The sequence below is a fragment of the Haliotis rubra genome, unplaced genomic scaffold (genome assembly GCF_003918875.1).
Source record: "Haliotis rubra isolate DU_JTF1 unplaced genomic scaffold, ASM391887v1 Scf773, whole genome shotgun sequence".
NCBI lineage: Eukaryota > Metazoa > Mollusca > Gastropoda > Lepetellida > Haliotidae > Haliotis > Haliotis rubra.
In genome coordinates this window covers 468,216-487,512 of record NW_025767494.1, presented here as the reverse complement: position 1 = coordinate 487,512, position 19,297 = coordinate 468,216, and the positions used below count along the sequence as shown (strand labels likewise).

At 39.6% G+C, this 19,297-nt stretch overlaps 1 protein-coding gene across 2 annotated transcripts; it reads right to left on the bottom strand.

Annotated features, from left to right (window-relative positions):
- Nucleotides 1–1,515: 1,515 nt before the first annotated feature.
- Nucleotides 1,516–17,972, bottom strand: LOC124260761 (glycogenin-1-like). 2 transcript variants are annotated; one of them, XM_046695076.1, is made up of 8 exons: nt 17,536–17,972; nt 13,962–14,108; nt 11,941–12,094; nt 10,949–11,111; nt 9,402–9,510; nt 8,502–8,685; nt 3,629–3,686; nt 1,516–2,911 (listed from the first exon to the last, which is right to left on the bottom strand). In XM_046695076.1, exons 1-8 carry the CDS (start codon nt 17,565–17,567, stop codon nt 2,748–2,750), a joined length of 1,011 nt encoding a protein of 336 aa, XP_046551032.1. In that variant the 5' UTR covers nt 17,568–17,972; the 3' UTR covers nt 1,516–2,747. The 2 variants fall into 2 exon arrangements, with proteins under 2 accessions (XP_046551032.1, XP_046551031.1); XM_046695075.1 differs by lacking the exon at nt 17,536–17,972 and adding an exon at nt 14,552–14,670.
- Between the last annotated feature and the right edge of the window lie 1,325 nt (nt 17,973–19,297).

Genomic DNA, 19,297 nt, shown 5'->3' with positions numbered 1-19,297 from the left:
ATGCTGTCAATTACTGTAAATTGTAAATAATGTTAGTGTTAAAATGTGTGAAGAATGTTAAAAATGAAAGACCCATTGTATTTATAAGTGTGAGTTTAGCTTTACCAGGGAGAATAGAAGACGTGCTGTAGATTATCCCTGGTTTTACCCCGCACTCAGCAATATTCCAGCTACATGGCAGCCGTTATTTGTTTTAACCCCATACAGTTCTACGAATTCTTTATAAGAAATAAATGTGCTGTCATCTTTTAGGAATTCATTTATAAATTTTACATTGGATTGTAGGAATTGGTCATATACTACTGGTTTATATACTTTTGTTATGTTATCATTGGCCCATATGTACTGTCTGCTGAGATGGCCATTTTCATATATACTTTGTCCTTGTAATTCAGACTAGGCTTCAAGTTTTGGAATATAATGTGTCTTCAGATACAATGGTCCCATTTCTATGTGTTTTAGTTTGCTCACTGGTTGTGAAGTATATAAAAGATTATTTAATTTTGAGTCATGAACGAATAATCTTCTGATCCATGATATTTCCTGGGACTTAATTGTTTCAAGTATAGCTGGTACTTTTAGACCACCTTCTCGGTATGTTTTTGTTATCAGACATCGTTTTATTCTATCAGGTTTACCTTTCCAAATAAAGGAGAACCATTTCTTTTGAAGATTCACTATCGCTTCTAATTTAGGGTTTGCTAGCGAGGTGAAAAGATGATTAAGTGTTGGTAAAATCAAACTCTTTAAAATAGTTATTCTACCTAAAGGTGTAAGGTCTCTCAGAGTCCACATTTTCATTACTTTGTCATTTTTTAGTTTATCGTTATAATACTGATAGTACAAAGGGTTTTTGAGTCCAGTCAAGGTTGTATTTTCTGCAGTGTTGCAAACTTGAATATTGTTTCGAACCTATCCAATAACTTCAGTCTTGTCAATATTTATTTTGAGTTCAGAGAATGATACGTATGTTTCAAGTACTTGTAATGTTTCCCTAAATGAGCGTTCAGACCCGTCTAAAATTATAGTTGTATCATCGGCAAACTGAGTAAGTAGGTATTCTAAATCAATCATCGTTATTCCTTTCATCTTTTGTTTTGTCGTAACATGTTGGCCAGGATTTCTGCTGCTATGAAGAATATATACGGCGAGAGGGGATCACCTTGTCTACAACCCCGTGTAATTTGGATGAACTCCGATGGAAACCCGTTTACAAGAACACTAGAGTTTATGTTATTGTAGAATATTTTTAGCCAAATTTTGATAGATGGTTCGAAATTAAAGAAGTCAAGACATTTCTTGATAAAGGACCATTCCACCGAATCAAAAGCTTTTTCGAAGTCTATAAGTATCAAAAGTCCTGGTTTATTCATATATTCTGTATAATCCATAATGTCGTTAACCAGTCTTGTACATTCTCCAATGTATCTTCCTTTTGATCTTCACTTATTATGTTGGGAAGTATGTTTTTAATACGTGCTGATATCACGGCTGAGGCTAGTTTATATGTTAATGGTGAAATAGGTCTGAACATTTTCAAATGTTCCTTAGATTTATCTCTTTTCGGGATGCATGTTATGAGACCTCGTTTTTGACCCCTCCTATATGCTTCATTTAAAGAATTGATTATGTATTTATTGATATCCTTCCAAAATAATTTATAGAATTCAGCTGTAAAACCAGATGGACCAGGGCTTTTTTCATTGTTCACATTTGTCATCGTATTGCAATTCCCCTTCAAGAGCATGAGCGTTGTTGTCAGATAATCTATGTATTCACTATCATTGAATAAGAATTCTAGATCGACATCTGTGACATGTTTACTGGTATATAAAGTTTGAAAATAGTAGATAATATCCACCATCAGTTTCTAACTTAGTTATTGCTTTGTTTAAGAAATTCTGTTTGGTTGGTCTTTCTCTTTTTTCATAAAGTTTTTCATTACAAGTATAAACTTGGTCTCGTGCTATATGGCTGAAATAAGGCCGATACGACGTTACCTTTCAACTAACTCACTAACTGTTTAGCCAAGCCAAAAAAGGGCCCTTTACAAAAAAATGTTCAAGTCAGTTTCAGGTATAGACGATCTCATATTCTCTCAACAATGGCAAGGTAGGTGACTGATTTCACCTCATCTGTTCTTGAGATTTTTAGGTTTTAAACACGAGGAAACAACTGGGAAAACATGTACAAAACATGTGCCTTGGATCTGTACAAAGATCATGTGTAATGAAGATAGCTTATGTTGCAGGCTGAACTATAAAGGGATTTTGATTTCCTAATCGTACATTCACCTTTTCGTTTAGCAACATGCACAGTTATCAGCAAAACTTTCCTTGGGTCATCCCGCAGTTCATTTTGTGGAAACCACAATACACGAGATACCCGTATAATGAAATCAACATTAACTGACATCTGATATAGTATATGTGTTTTCGCAAGAGAACAACTGGTATCGAAAAGGCGTCAAATCAGAATTTAAAAAATAGCAAAATATATAAAAAAAGAAATTATATGAATGGATCACGGAAAGTCGTGAAAAGGGTAAGCATGTTCTGCACTACCTGTAACAAATGTTACTCTCACAATCTAAAATCCATGTAAAGCCTCAAGTCTTCAGGACGTTTTAAGTTGAAACTTGTGCAATGTCTTATAATAATAAATCATAATTCTGCTCAGCTCAGAGATGTTGAACATATAAATTTGAATTAAAATGTGTACGAAATGAAATACAAATTTATTTGGGACTATCCTCTGACATCGAAAGCGCCCTGGTCAAAGAAGAAGACGTCTAACTTGGTACAATACTGGTTGTTGATCGCCTTGCCTTGAACATTGAGGAACTTGGGGTACGACTTGTCATGCAATACGAAGAAGTTCGCTTGGACATGAAGACCCGTGTAGCGATCACCTACGAAAATAACATAAATGACATAACTGAAATGAAATACTTTGAATAAGGGCAAAGACATCATCCCATCAAATCATGTTTAGGCATTCGAGACATAAGTTGAGCGTTGTGAAGCCCACGCTTACGGCATCAGGTGCCGACTGGACATCCCTCATCGTATGGTATCTAAAATCAATCAGTACAATTAACAACGGATCAATACAGTTACTAAAGTATCAATACATTAAGAATACAATCAATCTCGTATCAATGCAACGAATAAAGTATCAATGCAATCAATAAAGTATCAATACCATCAATAACGTATCAATAAAATTAATAATGGAATCTGATCGACAACCACGGTGATAGATTATTGTAGATGATAGATTAACGCGGTACTTGGTAGAATTCAATATCCGGAACGTCAAAGGAAGCCATTAGTACCGTTTGTAAAACACGATGTTCTGTAATGTCAGATTCTTAAAATGAACTGGTCTTTCGTAAACTATATACCTTTCATATCCAACACAAACACAATTCTAGTTTGAAGTCAGATCTACTAGAGAGCGAAACAACCGTAGAAGGGAAGTGGACAGAGATCACGGACAGATGTAAACTGCGTCACTGTGACCAGATATGTATTGCCTCGTCTTTAAACCACACATAGGAACTGACGGTAAATGATGAATAAATGACATCGTATACAGCAAGATGTAAACGCAGATTGTCGCTTACCTAAAAATATCCGAGGTCCATCCTGAACGATTGCCATGTTGTGATTTCTAAGAACCTTCTGAAAAATATGTCATGCACATGTTGAACACAAATGAATAGTTTCCCTTAATAATTATGCTTTAAAAGCAGATCTCAGGCACGGTGATAATGGTACGACTATAGTCAGCATATACACTATAGTTACCATATGGATGGTGGGGATTTTCAAAGTTCCCGGAAAGCTTTAAAGACGTTATTTGAAGAGTGCTAATACGACATAACGTCTTTTCAGAGGTTAAAGGTTTCATTTTTGTTCAGACTATAGCCACATGGTTATCAAACAGACCGGATCTAACATCAACAGTTACTGTAATTATTGGGGATGAAATCATATAACAATCTGTACCCATGGTTTCCCCACTTTCTATTATCATTGGTATAAAATTCATGTTTACTTTTGCATAATGTCAATAGTCGTGGCCGGGATTTTTTTGGGTTTAAATGGAGCCTGTGAACGGCCAGTGAATTCCTGTCTTTTACATCCAAAACTCTCCAACACCTTCAACACACATGTCAGTTCATTTTCGAACAGGCGTACCCTACTCTTCAGTGAGTAGAAAATGTTGCTAGTTAAATAAAATGTACAACTAATACTATAATTCAATAATTATAATATCGCGTTTATTGGTATATTAAAACTGTTTAAACAGTTGAGGGCAGTGGCTTAAGCTGAATGGTTTAATCGTCCGCTCGTCGCGCTGAAGACCCAGGTTCTATTCCCCACATGGTACAATGTGTTAAATCCATTACTGGTTTCCTCCGCTATGATATTGCTGGAATATTGCTAACAGCGGCGTAAGACCATACTCACTCACTAAAAGAAGCTGCACTAGAAATAAGGAAAACGGCAGTGCCGAGTAAAAGGGTTGTGCAACGTTTTACTTGTTATACGAGGACATGGTAAGCAAACATGATAAGTAGTGAACGAGTGAGTGAACGGTTTTACGCCGCTTTTAGCAATATTCCAGCAATATCACGGCGGGGGACACATGAAATGGACTACACACATTGTGCCCATGTTGGGAATCGAACGCGGGCCTTCGGCTCGACGAGCCAACGCTTTAACCACTAGGCTACCTCACCGCCCCACGTGATAAGTAGGTCAAGAAGAATCTATATGTATTTCTCTATACCTCTACATCACACAGGAGCATTCTAAAAGGGCCACACGATTATTTCTCAGGTCAAAGGATCAGTGTACAATCGATTTCATGGCGACATGCCTTCACATAGATACCCGAAAGCTGGCCTGTGATTGGCTGACACGACAAAAAGGGTGGGTCAACTTCCTGGATTCCAACCGTCTGGAAACGCGGATCTTGAATACGGACGTAGAAACCCTATGTCTCCATCATACATGACCAGTCATGGGTAACATACCTTACCAATGGTATTAGCATCTCGTTAAGACACTGATAGAATACGATAACATGGATATAACGATTACGTATGAACACCCGGTTTGACAACCTTTTGTAAACAGCAACTGGGAAAAGTGTATTGAGTGCTTTTGAATATAAACATTTTTTGGATCACATACAAAACCATTCAAACGTGGAGCGCTGTTGTATCATTACGGCTGGGGAGAATATTGTTTACTGTTGTTTATTGTTTCCTGTTCTTGACTCATACTGTATACGTTCTATGCTGGCTGTTCGGTAACTGTATAACGTATACACTTTGCTTACATTAACATTGCAACTGAAGGTGTGTCGACCCAAATAGTTTTCACTTTCTTTCATGTTAACCTGAATGGTTATCCTACATGTTAATTCAACTTTCTTATTAAGAGAGTCTCACTATTCATGGTCGTGAGGGTGGGGTAGGAAAGCAGAACTCAACTTGACAATGTGACAACTTTTACACAATTGTGTCCTTCAAGAGAGCCTCTCGGTTTATGGACGTGAGGCTGGGGTAGGGAAGCAGAGGTCAACTTGACAATGTGACAACTTTTACACAATTGTGTCCTTCAAGAGAGCCTCTCGGTTTATGGACGTGAGACTGGGGTAGGGAAGCAGAGGTCAACTTGACAATGTGACAACTTTTACACAATTGTGTCCTTCAAGAGAGCCTCTCGGTTTATGGACGTGAGGCTGGGGTAGGGAAGCAGAGGTCAACTTGACATTGTGACAACTTTTACACAATTGTGTCCTTCAAGAGAGCCTCTCGGTTTATGGACGTGAGGTTGGGGTAGGGAAGCAGAGGTCAACTTGACAATGTGACAACTTTTACACAATTGTGTCCTTCAAGAGAGCCTCTCGGTTTATGGACGTGAGGCTAGGGTAGGGAAGCAGAGGTCAACTTGACAATGTGACAACTTTTAATATGTACTTCAAGAGAGCCTCTCTGTTTATGGAATTGAGGCTGGGGTAAGGAAGCAGAGGTTATCTTGGCAATCTGACATCTTTTACATGTGTCCTTCAAGAGAGCCTCTCTGTTTATGGAATTGAGGCTGGGGTAAGGAAGCAGAGGTTATCTTGGCAATCTGACATCTTTTACATGTGTCCTTCAATAACTTTATGTTCATGTCATCATAGTCCACATTAATCTTTTTTTAAAAAAAGGCAAATTCCAGTGTGAAAACAGGTACATGTAATTGTCCAAATCAAATAATCAAGACGACAGTTGCACATACTGAAAGAGTACATTCCGTGGCAACCTCAAAGGACATCATGTAAACACAGGTACATCTATAAGCTGGCCGTGATCTAATTACCTCTACATTTATTCTCTTATGTGACATTACCTTTAACTCACTGACTCGAGTGAACTCGAGTTAACCAATGGACGCGGGTTAGCATCTCTATGCAATCTGAATCCAACTGTGTTTTCACCTTGCTTACAAAAGCACAAAGGTTTTTTGTTTCTGCTGGGGTAAATACACTGCGACGACAATGCGCACCTCATAAATCATCCCTCGGGGATGGGAACTGGGTCCCGTTCTACAAAGCGATCCCAGCTCTTCCATATCTTAGCATATATCTTCAGACGTTTGTTTGTGTGTTTGTTGGCGATAATGTTGTTGTTGTGAGTGAGTGAGTATGGTTTTACGCCGCTTTTAGCAATATTCCAGCAATATCACGACGGGGGACACCAGAAATGGGCTTCACACATTGTGCTCATTTGGGGAATCGAACTCGGGTCTTCTGCGTGACGAGCCAACGCTTTAACCACTAGGCTACCCCACCGCCCCGTTGTTGTTGTGTTTCAAAGGTACACTCAATAGTTATTTGCCAGTAGCATTATATAACCCGCTCTATGTTAAGGCCATCAGACCGTGGGGGGCCGAAGACCTGTTTTTCCATGCTGATTCTTTATCTTTTGGGTTTTTTGTTTTTGTTTTTCTCACCATGTAGTTTCGCACTGAATTTTGCTCAAGCCTCTACCCTTTGACAACATATAAAGCTTCTGATGCGTATGTAGACTTAATATACCTTCAAATATATATTAGACTTAATATAATGCTTTTTAGTTTCTATGTTTTATTTGTCTTTCGGGCTCTCTAGAACTCAAAACCCACGCTCTTCGCATCCCATTGCCATTCCACCCTGACAAACGCAGACCTGTTACAGAAACTATCTTGTGAAACGATCCCTCGGCGATAAAATCTACTGCAATACATATTTGTAAGACATATGGTAATGCATGTCAAAATACATTACATACACTAATGTTCAAACATAGCCTTTGAATTCGGCTTTCGCGTCTCACCGTGGTCAAGGTCAACATTCCAGCCTTTAACGTTGGTTTGTTCCCGGCGTAACTGACACCTTACACCATCAACGCTGTCACTGTATAAATGGGGCTGTCTCATAAACTGGATTTACATATAGCCATTCACTGAACAGGCCCGTCTCCTTATTACCTACCTCTAGGGTTACCATGCTATGTTAACAGCGTTAGCACGAGGACAAAGAAGCTAAGTTATTGGTAGATGCAACAGGTCAACACGAGGACAAAGAAGCAGAAAGCTTGATATATGCATTGGGTAAACATGTAGACAAATACTACAGGTCTGTTCAGACACATTTTGTCTGAGACATTGTATTTGGTTGGGCCTAGGTATCATATAACCCAATAATTTATTTTGTGAATTTACCATATGCGACATTAGCTTACACTAATATTATAAATATTGTAAATATAATGTGAAAACAGACCTGGACAGCCGTCACTTAATAGAGAGAAAATAATGCCGAGTTCAGCTGAGGTCTGACCAGGGCCAGAGGTGATGCCATTTCGGTCTGTGATAACTTACGTCAAGGTTAGGTCTGACTGATGCCATGAACACCCGCCCCTATCGCTCATAGAAGGGTTTGGATAAAGGATTGGATCCAACCTTGGTGTGTACTTATTTATGTCAAGATGAAGTCTGACTATAAAGGCACGAACACCCGCAACCAAGGCTCATACAAGGGTCTGGGTAGAGGTTTGAGTCCTATCTCGGTCTGTGATAACTTACGTCAAGGTGCGGCCTGACTGATGCCATGAACACCCGCCACCATCGCTCATAGAAGGGTCTGGGAAGGGATTGAGACCCACCTCGGTGTAAGGATGACAAGACCCGGTCTGTGAAACTTACGTCAAGGTGCGGGTCTGACTGATAGTCCCATCTCGGTCTGTGATAACTTACGTCAAGGTGCGGCCTGACTGATGCCATGAACACCCGCCACCATCGCTCATAGAAGGGTCTGGGAAGGAGACAAGACCCAGCTCGGTCTGTGATAACTTACGTCAAGGTGCGGCCTGACTGATGCCACGAACACCCGCCACCATCGCTCATAGAAGGGTCTGGGTAGAGGTTTGAGTCCTATCTCGGTCTGTGATAACTTACGTCAAGGTGCGGCCTGACTGATGCCATGAACACCCGCCACCATCGCTCATAGAAGGGTCTGGGGACAGGGATGAGGCCGAGTTCCCCAGCGTACATCTCGGTCTGTTTAGCTTCCAGGTTGTAGGACACAAGCCAAGGCTTCATTTCAGTGTTGAAACGTACAATCTTCACTCTGTGGCCGAACCTAATACAATCCATAGCACATATTATCACAATATTTTACGCAACAAAAGCCGAATTTAGGATAACTCGTTCTCAGTTTTTTAACATATGTTTGGATAAAACAGTAGCGTGTAATCACAATAGTAAAGTTTCTTCTGGATGGAATATCGAGAAAGAAGAAGCTGGCAGACGGTGTATTTGATAATTCCCCATTCGACCGTTTTAATAAACAAAAGTTAAATCCTAACATTCTAGGATCTGTCATCCCATCATCCTATAAAGTCGATGACATTGAGGAGTGCTGGAGTTGTACCTTTCAGTTTGAGGTTCTCAGTCAGTGTAGCAGCCAATATTTATAATTTCCTCCTCATTGTCACCATGTACCGGCAGATATATGCTAGCTGGTTGTGTAATTGTTTTCAAATGCACGCTACAAACATAGAGTGAGTGAGTGAGTGAGTGAGTATGGTTTTACGACGCTTTTAGCAATATTCCAGCAATATCACGACGGGGGACACCAGAAATGGGCTTCACACATTGTACCCATGTGGGGAATCGAACCCGGGTCTTCGGCGTGACGAGCCAACGCTTTAACCACTAAGCTACCCCACCGCCCCTACAAACATAGAACATTGCACTTAATACACGCGCGCTAAGGGTGTATCATACGTCCTTCGTTGTTAGGTTCAGAGCTTTACAGCCACACTTCGTAACAAAGACGTAGCATTACGCCGTTACCTGTTATAAGCCCCAACAGCTGTCTCTGGTGAGTCGCCTGCAGTGTTGTATATACAGGACAGTCGATGCCATACCGAGAAATACATGTTCAACGTGCCTTGATCCGTGTCTGAAAATAGTGGACATGTGGATCGTTTGAGTATTTGAAGATAATATTGCACAGAATGAAATCGAATGTTTCACATACACTATTAAATGTTCATGTCCAGGGACAGTAAGATGGAGGTGTAAAATCAAGTTTCCAGGTATCATCTCATTGTCTCCAGATAATATTTCATTGCCTACGGGTATTATCTCAAATTCATATCTACGGGGCATTATCTCTATTCCAGTTTGTCTCTCACAGAATCCAGGCAGTATCTCGATGTATTATCTCCTTGCTTCCACGTAGAAGCTCATAGAAGTCTAGGTATTATCGCATAGACTCTGCCTACTATCCCATACCATCCAAGTATTATGGCATGACCGCAGAGTAGTGTCTTATAGCTTTCAAGCAGTATCTCAAAGCCTCTTGGTAGTATCCCAGAGCCTCCAAGTATTACCCCATAGCATCAATGCAGTACTTTGTAGCTTTCAAGTAGTATCTAATAGATCTCCAGGTTGTATCCCATTGCCTCTGTGTATTATCTCATAGTTTCAGGGTAATATCTTATAGCCTCCCGGTAATATCCCATAGCCTCCCGTTAGTATCTCATTGCCTTCGGGTATTATCGTAAAGCCTGATGAAGATCTCATGAAGATCCACGAATTAGTTCCCAGGCGTTATCCCATGGCCTTGAGATATATGATATATCCTGACCCAATATTATACCAAAATTAACAACAGATTTTAATGTAAACATTGATCAGAAAAAGGAGGATCACTTAGTTGTTCATAGGATCTTCACGAAATGTAAACAACTGCAGCTAATTAAATCCCTAAACCGTTTACGTGCTTCTTTGTACATGTAGAGTGGCTAGAAGAGAATACGATACGTTCTACACAAAAGCTTTGCAAGAAGATAGCTCAACTGGATTCAAATTATAGTTCAGGTATAGAGACAGGTAACGAGAGACATGCGCCAGATACTTGAGAAAGGCGTGTGCAGGCTGAAAGAAATCCCTGGCTACATCATGCTTTCGTTTAAATCTGATATATGAATTTATTTCAAGTAGGGAGTAAATAATGTGTATGTTACAAGAACCATGTTCTATCCCGAGGTAATTTCAGTACAAGGTGAAGGTCATTATTATTTGACCAAATTTGGATCAGAACTCGACTGAGTTTCGTTTTACGCCGCTTTTAGCAATATTCCAGCAACATCACGGAGGGGTGGGGGTGGGGGACACCAGAAATGGGCTTCACACATTGCACTCATGTAGGGATTTGAACCTTGGGCCTTCGGCGTGACGAGCCAACGCTTTAACCACTAGGCTACCCCACCGCCCCGGATCAGAACTCGAGCGACATTTTCCAGAAAATGCCATGCCAATTGTCTACTGTCCCTTTTATCTGATTTGATTCTGTGTAAAACTGCAACCATAAGTAGAGCAATGAAACATTTTACCATCGAAGCTTTGTTCCGTTTTGGCCATGTTCCGAAGCGACTTAAATCTCTCAACGGACGGCTTAATGACCATGACCCCAGAATTGAAGTGATCAGTCCAAGTCCCTTCCGCCACGGCCGATAACTCTGGGTAGTGAAACAACTCGTCCACGTTACTCAATACCTGAAACAATTACATGTACACTCTGATTTGGTTGACATATGTCATCGTATACCAATTATGCAGATCGATGCTTGTGCTGTTGATCACTGGATTGTCTGATCCAGACACGAATGTTTACAGACTGCCGCCATAATGCTGGAATGTTGCGGCGTTAAACAACAAACAAACAAAACACGTGCACTCTACGTATATTGGTACTAAAAGCGGGTTATTCAGTGCATTATTTAGCATCTTAACTTTACCACTTCACTTAATTAAGAATTGACTTTAGTGGGGGTTTTTGGAAGTAAAACCGTTTACGCAGTTATATACTCATGGAAACAAATAAGGGAACACACGAAAGTACAAGTGTTCCTTTATTTATTTCCAAAGTTTCACCCACAGTGCAATACATACCTTGTGAAGAAACCTGGAAAGAATAATAAGGAACACTTGTACTTTCATGTGTTCCCTTATTTGTTTCCATGAGTATATTTACAACGCTATTTTAGATGTCTGATTAGCAATAAATAATATACTGAGGGAAAAAATAAGGGATCTCTTGTCCTTTCATGTGATCTCTTTTTTTTCCCTCAGTATAGTTTTTTTCATCCAAAGACCAGTCACTTCCACGATTACTTACTTACAAAATACGAAATTTTATTCCAATTAAAATGCGGGGTTCTAAAATGCATCTGAAGAATGGTGTTTATTTCAAAAAGGTTGGCGTTGTCTAGAATATAACATTATCATGGTAGAATTCTATATAAATCCTGTCAGAATACATGAATCTTTAATGCAGTGGAAGAATTCTGTTTATTCCGACACGGGTCTACAGAGTGTTACTCACCAAAGTGTCAGAATGAAGGTAGACAATCGTGTCGTATTCTTCAAACGACCATGCCCGGAATTTGCCGAATAGTGGCGAAGGGGGCTGATCCCCTTTCTTTACTTTGACTGGTTTAATGTCAACGACTTTATGAAAACGGTCGTCCAACATATCTCTGTGGGTGGAGAATAGCAATATTAAAGGGAAACGTCATGGAATGGGTGATACATTGATAATTATAATAACAACGCATGTTAAAATTAATTACGTTAGAAATGAGGTCAATCATCAGAATCAGTTGGTGTTGACAGATCGTTACTGAGTGAGTGAGTGAGTGAGGAGGGAATGGACGGATGGGTGTGTGGGAATGGGAGGACGCTGTGTGAATGGGTGTTTGAGTGAGTGATGTTTTGGTTCACACGGACCAGCGTTGACACGATTGTTCGTTATAGTCAGTGAGTGAGTGAGTGAGTGAGTTGAGTTTAACGCTGCTTTTACCATTTTTTCACATATTCCACGGTGCGACAGTTCCAGGTGGGAGGAAATACCAAAATGGAGACGTTCTTACATGTTAACGATTTAGGTGAAGCAAAGCCCATGGGTATGGACAAATCTTGAAACATAATCGGGCTGATGGGATTCGAACACAATCGTATATGTTTCTGATTTGCCATCGCATCTCTTGACGCATCTCTACACACTGAACTATAACAAATGGGCCACCTGTGATCCGTTATTTGAATTTAACATTGTTTATGCCCCTGAAGACATAACAGTGACACAACTGCTCTTTAAATGAGTTGGGAGTGACAATAGTTTGTACTTTCAATGCTCAAGACGACAGCACCAACAGTTGTCTAAACATTCTTACTAGTTGGGGTGGTGGGGTAGCCTAGTGGTTAAAGCGTTCGCTTGTCACGCCGAAGACCCGGGTTCGATTCCCCACATGGGTACAATGTGTGAAGCCCATTTCTGGTGTCCCCCGCCGTGATATTGCTGGAATATTGCTAAAAGCGGCGTAAAACTAAATTCACTCACTCACTCACTGTTGCTAGTTAGTCTTGTTATCCAGGATAACTGTATGAACCAGGCTGACTGTATGAACCAGGCTGACTGTATGAACCAGGCTGACTGTATGAACCAGGCTGACTGTATATTGTTGAAATGTAATAAGTCTTGTTATCCTGACTGTATGAACCAGGCTGACTGTATATTGTTGAAATGTAATAAGTCTTGTTATCCTGACTGTATGAACCAGGCTGACAGTATATTGTTGAAATGTAATAAGTCTTGTTATCCTGACTGTATGAACCAGGCTGACTGTATATTGTTGAAATGTAATAAGTCTTGTTATCCTGACTGTATGAACCAGGCTGACAGTATATTGTTGAAATGTAATAAGTCTTGTTATCCTGACTGTATGAACCAGGCTGACTGTATATTGTTGAAATGTAATAAGTCTTGTTATCCTGACTGTATGAACCAGGCTGACTGTATATTGTTGAAATGTAATAAGTCTTGTTATCCTGACTGTATGAACCAGGCTGACTGTATATTGTTGAAATGTAATAAGTCTTGTTATCCTGACTGTATGAACCAGGCTGACTGTATATTGTTGAAATGTAATAAGTCTTGTTATCCTGACTGTATGAACCAGGCTGACTGTATATTGTTGAAATGTAATTGTTGAAATGTAATAACCAGGCTGACTGTATCTTGTTATCCTGTATGAACCAGGCTGACTGTATATTGTTGAAATGTAATAAGTCTTGTTATCCTGACTGTATGAACCAGGCTGACTGTATATTGTTGAAATGTAATAAGTCTTGTTATCCTGACTGTATGAACCAGGCTGACTGTATATTGTTGAAATGTAATAAGTCTTGTTATCCTGACTGTATGAACCAAGCTGACTGTATGAACCAGGCTGACTGTATATTGTTGAAATGTAATGAATCTCTAAACATAATGTTATGAAATTAATTTTGAAAGGATGCACATCATTTTCATTATCTTACAAAAACTAATAGATGTAACTTCACCTTATTAGCCAAGATACTGAGTCTGTCACCATGGCAACAATGCAGTGATCGGTCTGTGTATTGTTTAAAGATTGTTGAAGAACCATGGCACCAATAGCTGTGACGTCATCCACAACCATGGTAACGTAGGCATTCTTTGAAGTACAGCTGAAGGAAAGGTTCACCGTGAGATCTCTGAACCCAATAATGACACGTTAAAGAGCAAATGAAAATCAGCATTTGATGCATTCAGCACCCGGGTATTTAAACGGATCCCTTTCCACGTCGCTTGAACCAGATTAAGTTTTTCGGTATATAATTTAACAAAAATAACAACAAACGGAGATGTCATATATTCCCTGTTGTGCAATAAATTACATTTAAACTTCAGGTCCCAATGCATACTAAAGCAGGGACGTGAAAGCATTGAATACGGTAAAAAATGAACACCATGCATTTTAAAACAAATAGAAACAACACTCATGAAGTCATTTTGCGAGTACAAGGTCAACTTCTCAATTAAAATAGGTCACTTGCTAGACAGTCCATGACAAATCTAAAGCGAACCAGAATTTCCGAAGTCACTAAGTCCATAAAGTTGTTTAACTTACCTCCTGGGTTTGAGACAACAAATGTGATCTATGACCAGCATAAATGTAATAAAGAATAAATGTCGGCATTTTGACCTCATCATCTTGGAATATAAGACTGAAGATATTAATGTCAAGCGTTTGTGCGATACGTTCTAAAGACGAGAACAACGTTCTAGATGCATTATCATAAAGTAATCATTGGACGGTCGGTAGCTCAGGCACGGGTTAAAAAATGTCTCGTGATGAATTGTCGGCCGTGAATACATCACATTTCAATAGTTGGATGAACAATCTCGTATTCTCCGTCACATGTATTTGAGGATAATGTTTGTGATTTCTAAGAAAGTTACTCTTGATATATTGACAGTACTGTTCACCGACATACTGCCACAATCATTCACCGACATATTGCCCAAACCATCCACATATACATTGCCAAATCCATTTAACGATATGTCACCAGCACTGTTCACCCATGTATTGTCAAAACACTTCACCGATATATCGCCAGCACTCTTCACCGATAAATTGCTAATACCGTTCATGGATATTTTGCCCAAACCACTAACGATATTATGTATATATATACATACAGCGCTGTTCACAGATATACTGCCCAAACTGTTTACCGACATGATGCCAACACTCTTCACAGATATATTGCCCACACTGCACACTGATATATAACCGAGCTGAGCTGTGATATATTGTCTGGGGCGGTTGGGTAGCCTAGTGGTTAAAGCGTTGGCTCGTCACGCCGAAGACCTGGGTTCGAATCCCCACATGGGTACAATGTGTGAAGCCCATTTCTGGTGTCCCCCGCCGTGATGTTGCTGGAATATTGCTAAAAGAGGCGTAAAACCAAACTCAGTCAGTCAGTCAGTATGATATATTGTCTGCAATTCCAAATCCTTCTATATAACGCCCAAACTTCCATTGACAAATGTTGCGAACACATTGTTCTTTATCAAATACCTTTTAAAGCCATCTGTAACAAGAAATACATATAACGGAAACGCACCTACTATGGGCTTTCGTTTGTAGTAAACTTAACATGTGGTTCAGATAGGTACTGCCTTCACAACCTAGAAGACAGTTCAAGGTAAAACAAAATACCACTCTTATCAGTGTATCACGATCAACCTGCTCTGTGAGGAATGAATTAGGCCTTTTATCTCTTATGTGGAATCTGTCGAGTTCACCATTACCATTTGGAATGTTCCCATCGTCTGATTCACCAAAAAGCAGTCTTCAGATTGAACCTTTCGTTCAACGACAAGCGATATATAGTATGACCAGAAATTATTGAGAATTTTAGGAATATGTTTAATTGGATTTCTAGTATAAACAACCTTGACCAGCTATCAAGTGTTTGGTTTCATTCAAGAGAGACAACTCCGTTAATCCTTTTTCATTAGTTTGTGAAGAGTTATCCCCTTTGTTTACTTGCCAGCAGACGACATTTTCAGTGATCCTCAGTATGGATGACACTCTCCTACCCAGAGTTCCATGCGGCAAGCCAGCATAGTATCTCTACCACAGGCCAGGAAAATGTGACGATTCGTCACATTCCATTCAATATAATGTACAAATTTCTTTAACTCTTTTATTTTGACGAGTCTACACATCTAACTAAACATCTTTAATAGAATGGTTTAGTTTCACTGAGAAAATATCCAAAAACATGTAACACTGTTTCGATTTGCGTAGCGATCCTTTGTTTACATAGGTTGTACGGCTCCACGTGCTGTCATCGAAGCTGATGGAGAGCAAACGATGCAGCCAGTTTGATATCTAAATATGTACTGTCATAGACCTTACTGTCGCAGTTGTGGAAGAATATATAAGTAACAATGTAAAATAATATGAAGAGAGCGCCTAAAAGCTTTCGTGAGTCCAGTCTCTTCTTATTATGAATATGCGCGTTTGATTACAAACAAGAGAAAGGTCCGGTCACGTGATATGCAGATTAGCCTGTGGCAGTGATGTTATGTTAAGTCATCGCTGTGCCGGAGTGTGTATGGATGATTTAGAGAAGAGGAAGTTGATTTTAGAGTATTATAACAAGGACATCTGTCATCAGATCAGCTAAAGTGATTTCAAGTAGAACAGGCATCCCATTGTCCACTGTTTATCGTGTTTTGAAAAATAGTGCAAATGGATATGGCATTGAGCACCAGGGAGGCGCAGGTAGGCCCAGAAAATTGACTGTTGGTGACAGGAGGCGGCTTGGTATTTTTGTTTCTAAAAACAAACGAAGGAGTTTAGAAAGCATAGTAATTTTAACTGGGACAATGTGATTTTCTCAGATGAAAGTTCTGTGTGGCTGTTTCCTAATACACTGAAATTCTGGACCAAACAAACTGAAAAACCTTTGTATCAGCGCCCAAAGTACAGTCCGAAATTTAACGTGTGGGGTGGCATATCTGTGTTAGGGGCAACGCCCCTCTGTGTATTTGAAGGGAATATGAACAGTGAGCGGTACACAGATATTCTCGAGGGACATTTACTTCCATCTGCTCACGTGTTCTATGGAAATGTTTGGATTTTCCAGCATGACAACGACCCAAAACATCGTGGAAAGCATTCACAGGCCTGGTTTCGGACCCAAAATATGACATTATTAGATTGGTCAAGCTATAGCCCTGACCTAAATTCAATAGAAAATGTTTGGGGACTTATGAAGGAAAGTGTCAATAAGAAAGATCTGACAAATATTGCTGAAATGAAAGAAGAGGTGGTCCGATATTGGGACAGCATGGACCGCGACTTTCTAACTTCTTTGATCAGTAGTATGCCCCGCCGCATTGAAGCCTGCATTGCTGCCCATGGTGACTTGACAAAATACTAACTGTTCACCTGTCTTTGAATCTGGAGTTATGTTCTGCTAATATTCACATTTAATACGCGAGTAATGAGTGAAAAAAATTAAAGAATTACAATCTTTAAATTCTCAATAATTTCTGGTTGTACTGTATATAACCGGCACGTGGTACTTAAACTCGCTCTCTGTCATAGAAAACTGTTCTCTCATCCTGCATTAATCCCTTCTCTCTGGGATCCTACAATTAACATACGATCAGGGTCTCGATCCACAAAGTGTTCGTAACGTTACGACCTATCATACTCCATACTATATCATTAGCCTATGATGTAGTGCTACGAATGCTTTGTGGATAGGGCCCCTTATCATATATGGCCATCCGTTGCTTAGATAGGAAGAGGAACGACCAGGTTCTACAGTGCAAGATGATCGATACACAATGCCGTAATTTTCACACTGACGCCCTGTCCGACACCGCACATCGACTCTCAGCCTCTTCTATCCTTGTTTTATCCCCTTAACGCTGATCGCTAGGCAAGGACACAAAAAGTATCTTTATAACAGTCACGATCGAACCACCGACTATCCACCCTCCAGGCAGACGCTCTATCCACTAGACAACAGGCGCTTAGTCTCTGAATATACATATAATTTTGATAGTAACAAATAAACCCATTTAAACTGAAATAGAGCCCCAGTGAGATGGGAGATTCAATCTAGACTTGCTTAATTTAGGGCTTCAGCATTGCAGAGAGGGCTAGGCAGTTGGGACAATAATGTGGTTCAGGGACTGTGAGACAGACTAAATCTGCATTAACAAACAAACTTATTCCACACATTCTTCTGATGAGCTACACGAACAGACACAAATACACTCAGATTCAGTCAGGACATTCGTTTCAGTTAAACTAAACTTATACAGTCCAGAAACATCCGCATGACCATAACAATAGCTTATTCAAACCACTGCACATCTCATATACCGACGCATGCACACCTGACATTCTAGGCATATTTATAGTGTTGGCTGACGTGAGTGAGCCTTAATCAGATGCAATCCTACAAATATTTTTATGAGTGCACTTGTACAATCTCAATTACGCAATTGTTTGAATGTACCTAGGACAGACAACAGTGTCATGTCAAGACTGTAATCTTAACCATAGACAATTAAAGTTTTGATGCAACTGACAATAACTATGCTTCGTCATTACTTACATAAAACTACCCGGGGTAACCTATTACAGCAGGTGCAACTAAAGGAGCACTCATGCATTGAAATTTAATACAACATTCACCAAAGAATGAATAGCACTCCTGATAAAAGCGGAATTTTGTAACTATTTACGATAGTTAAATGAAAGATGTATAGCTCATTACAGGCTAAGATAGAGAGAAGTACATGTAACTATTCTGTCCATAAATGCATTGTCAGTATATAAAAACAGTCTGGCTGGTAGTGTTTTGACAGATAAGGAGGCAATTGTAAGGGAGACTGCACAACAAGTATGATCCCTGGAAGTAATTCAATATGTTGTAAAAATCTCGTCCACTGTGCAACGCTTATTGAATTCAGGCTGCGTGCATGGAAGAATGTTGTGGCGTCCTTTCTAACATAAACACAATCAAATAGAATCTGCAGAATATTTATAGCCAGCTGTATGATATGTTTCAAAACACAATATTTGTTCAGTTGTATTATGAATATATGAGTCATAACTGATATACAGCTCTGAGCCCTCTTACAAGCAAGATATTCACACACATCACTGACATCTCCTAACTAATGTCAGATCATTTGTCAGGTCCTGGGTCTTGACAAATTCAGCAGTAGAGAGATAAGGGACAAATCGAAGAATTGAGAGCAGGCTCAAATCAAAGTAAACCAAGAATGAAAAAATAAAGGACAACACCTTAGGCTTAAATCCTTTTAATAGTAC

Coding starts and splice junctions, on each gene's coding strand:
- LOC124260761 (XM_046695075.1), bottom strand. CDS start 14,634: ATGATGAGGTCAAAATGCCGACATTTATTCTTTATTACATTTATGCTG. Junction 9,511..10,948: donor AACGGAACAAAGCTTCGATG/GTAAAATGTTTC, acceptor CACTATTTTCAG/ACACGGATCAAGGCACGTTG. Junction 3,687..8,501: donor CAGTCAGGCCGCACCTTGAC/GTAAGTTATCAC, acceptor CATATTTTTCAG/AAGGTTCTTAGAAATCACAA.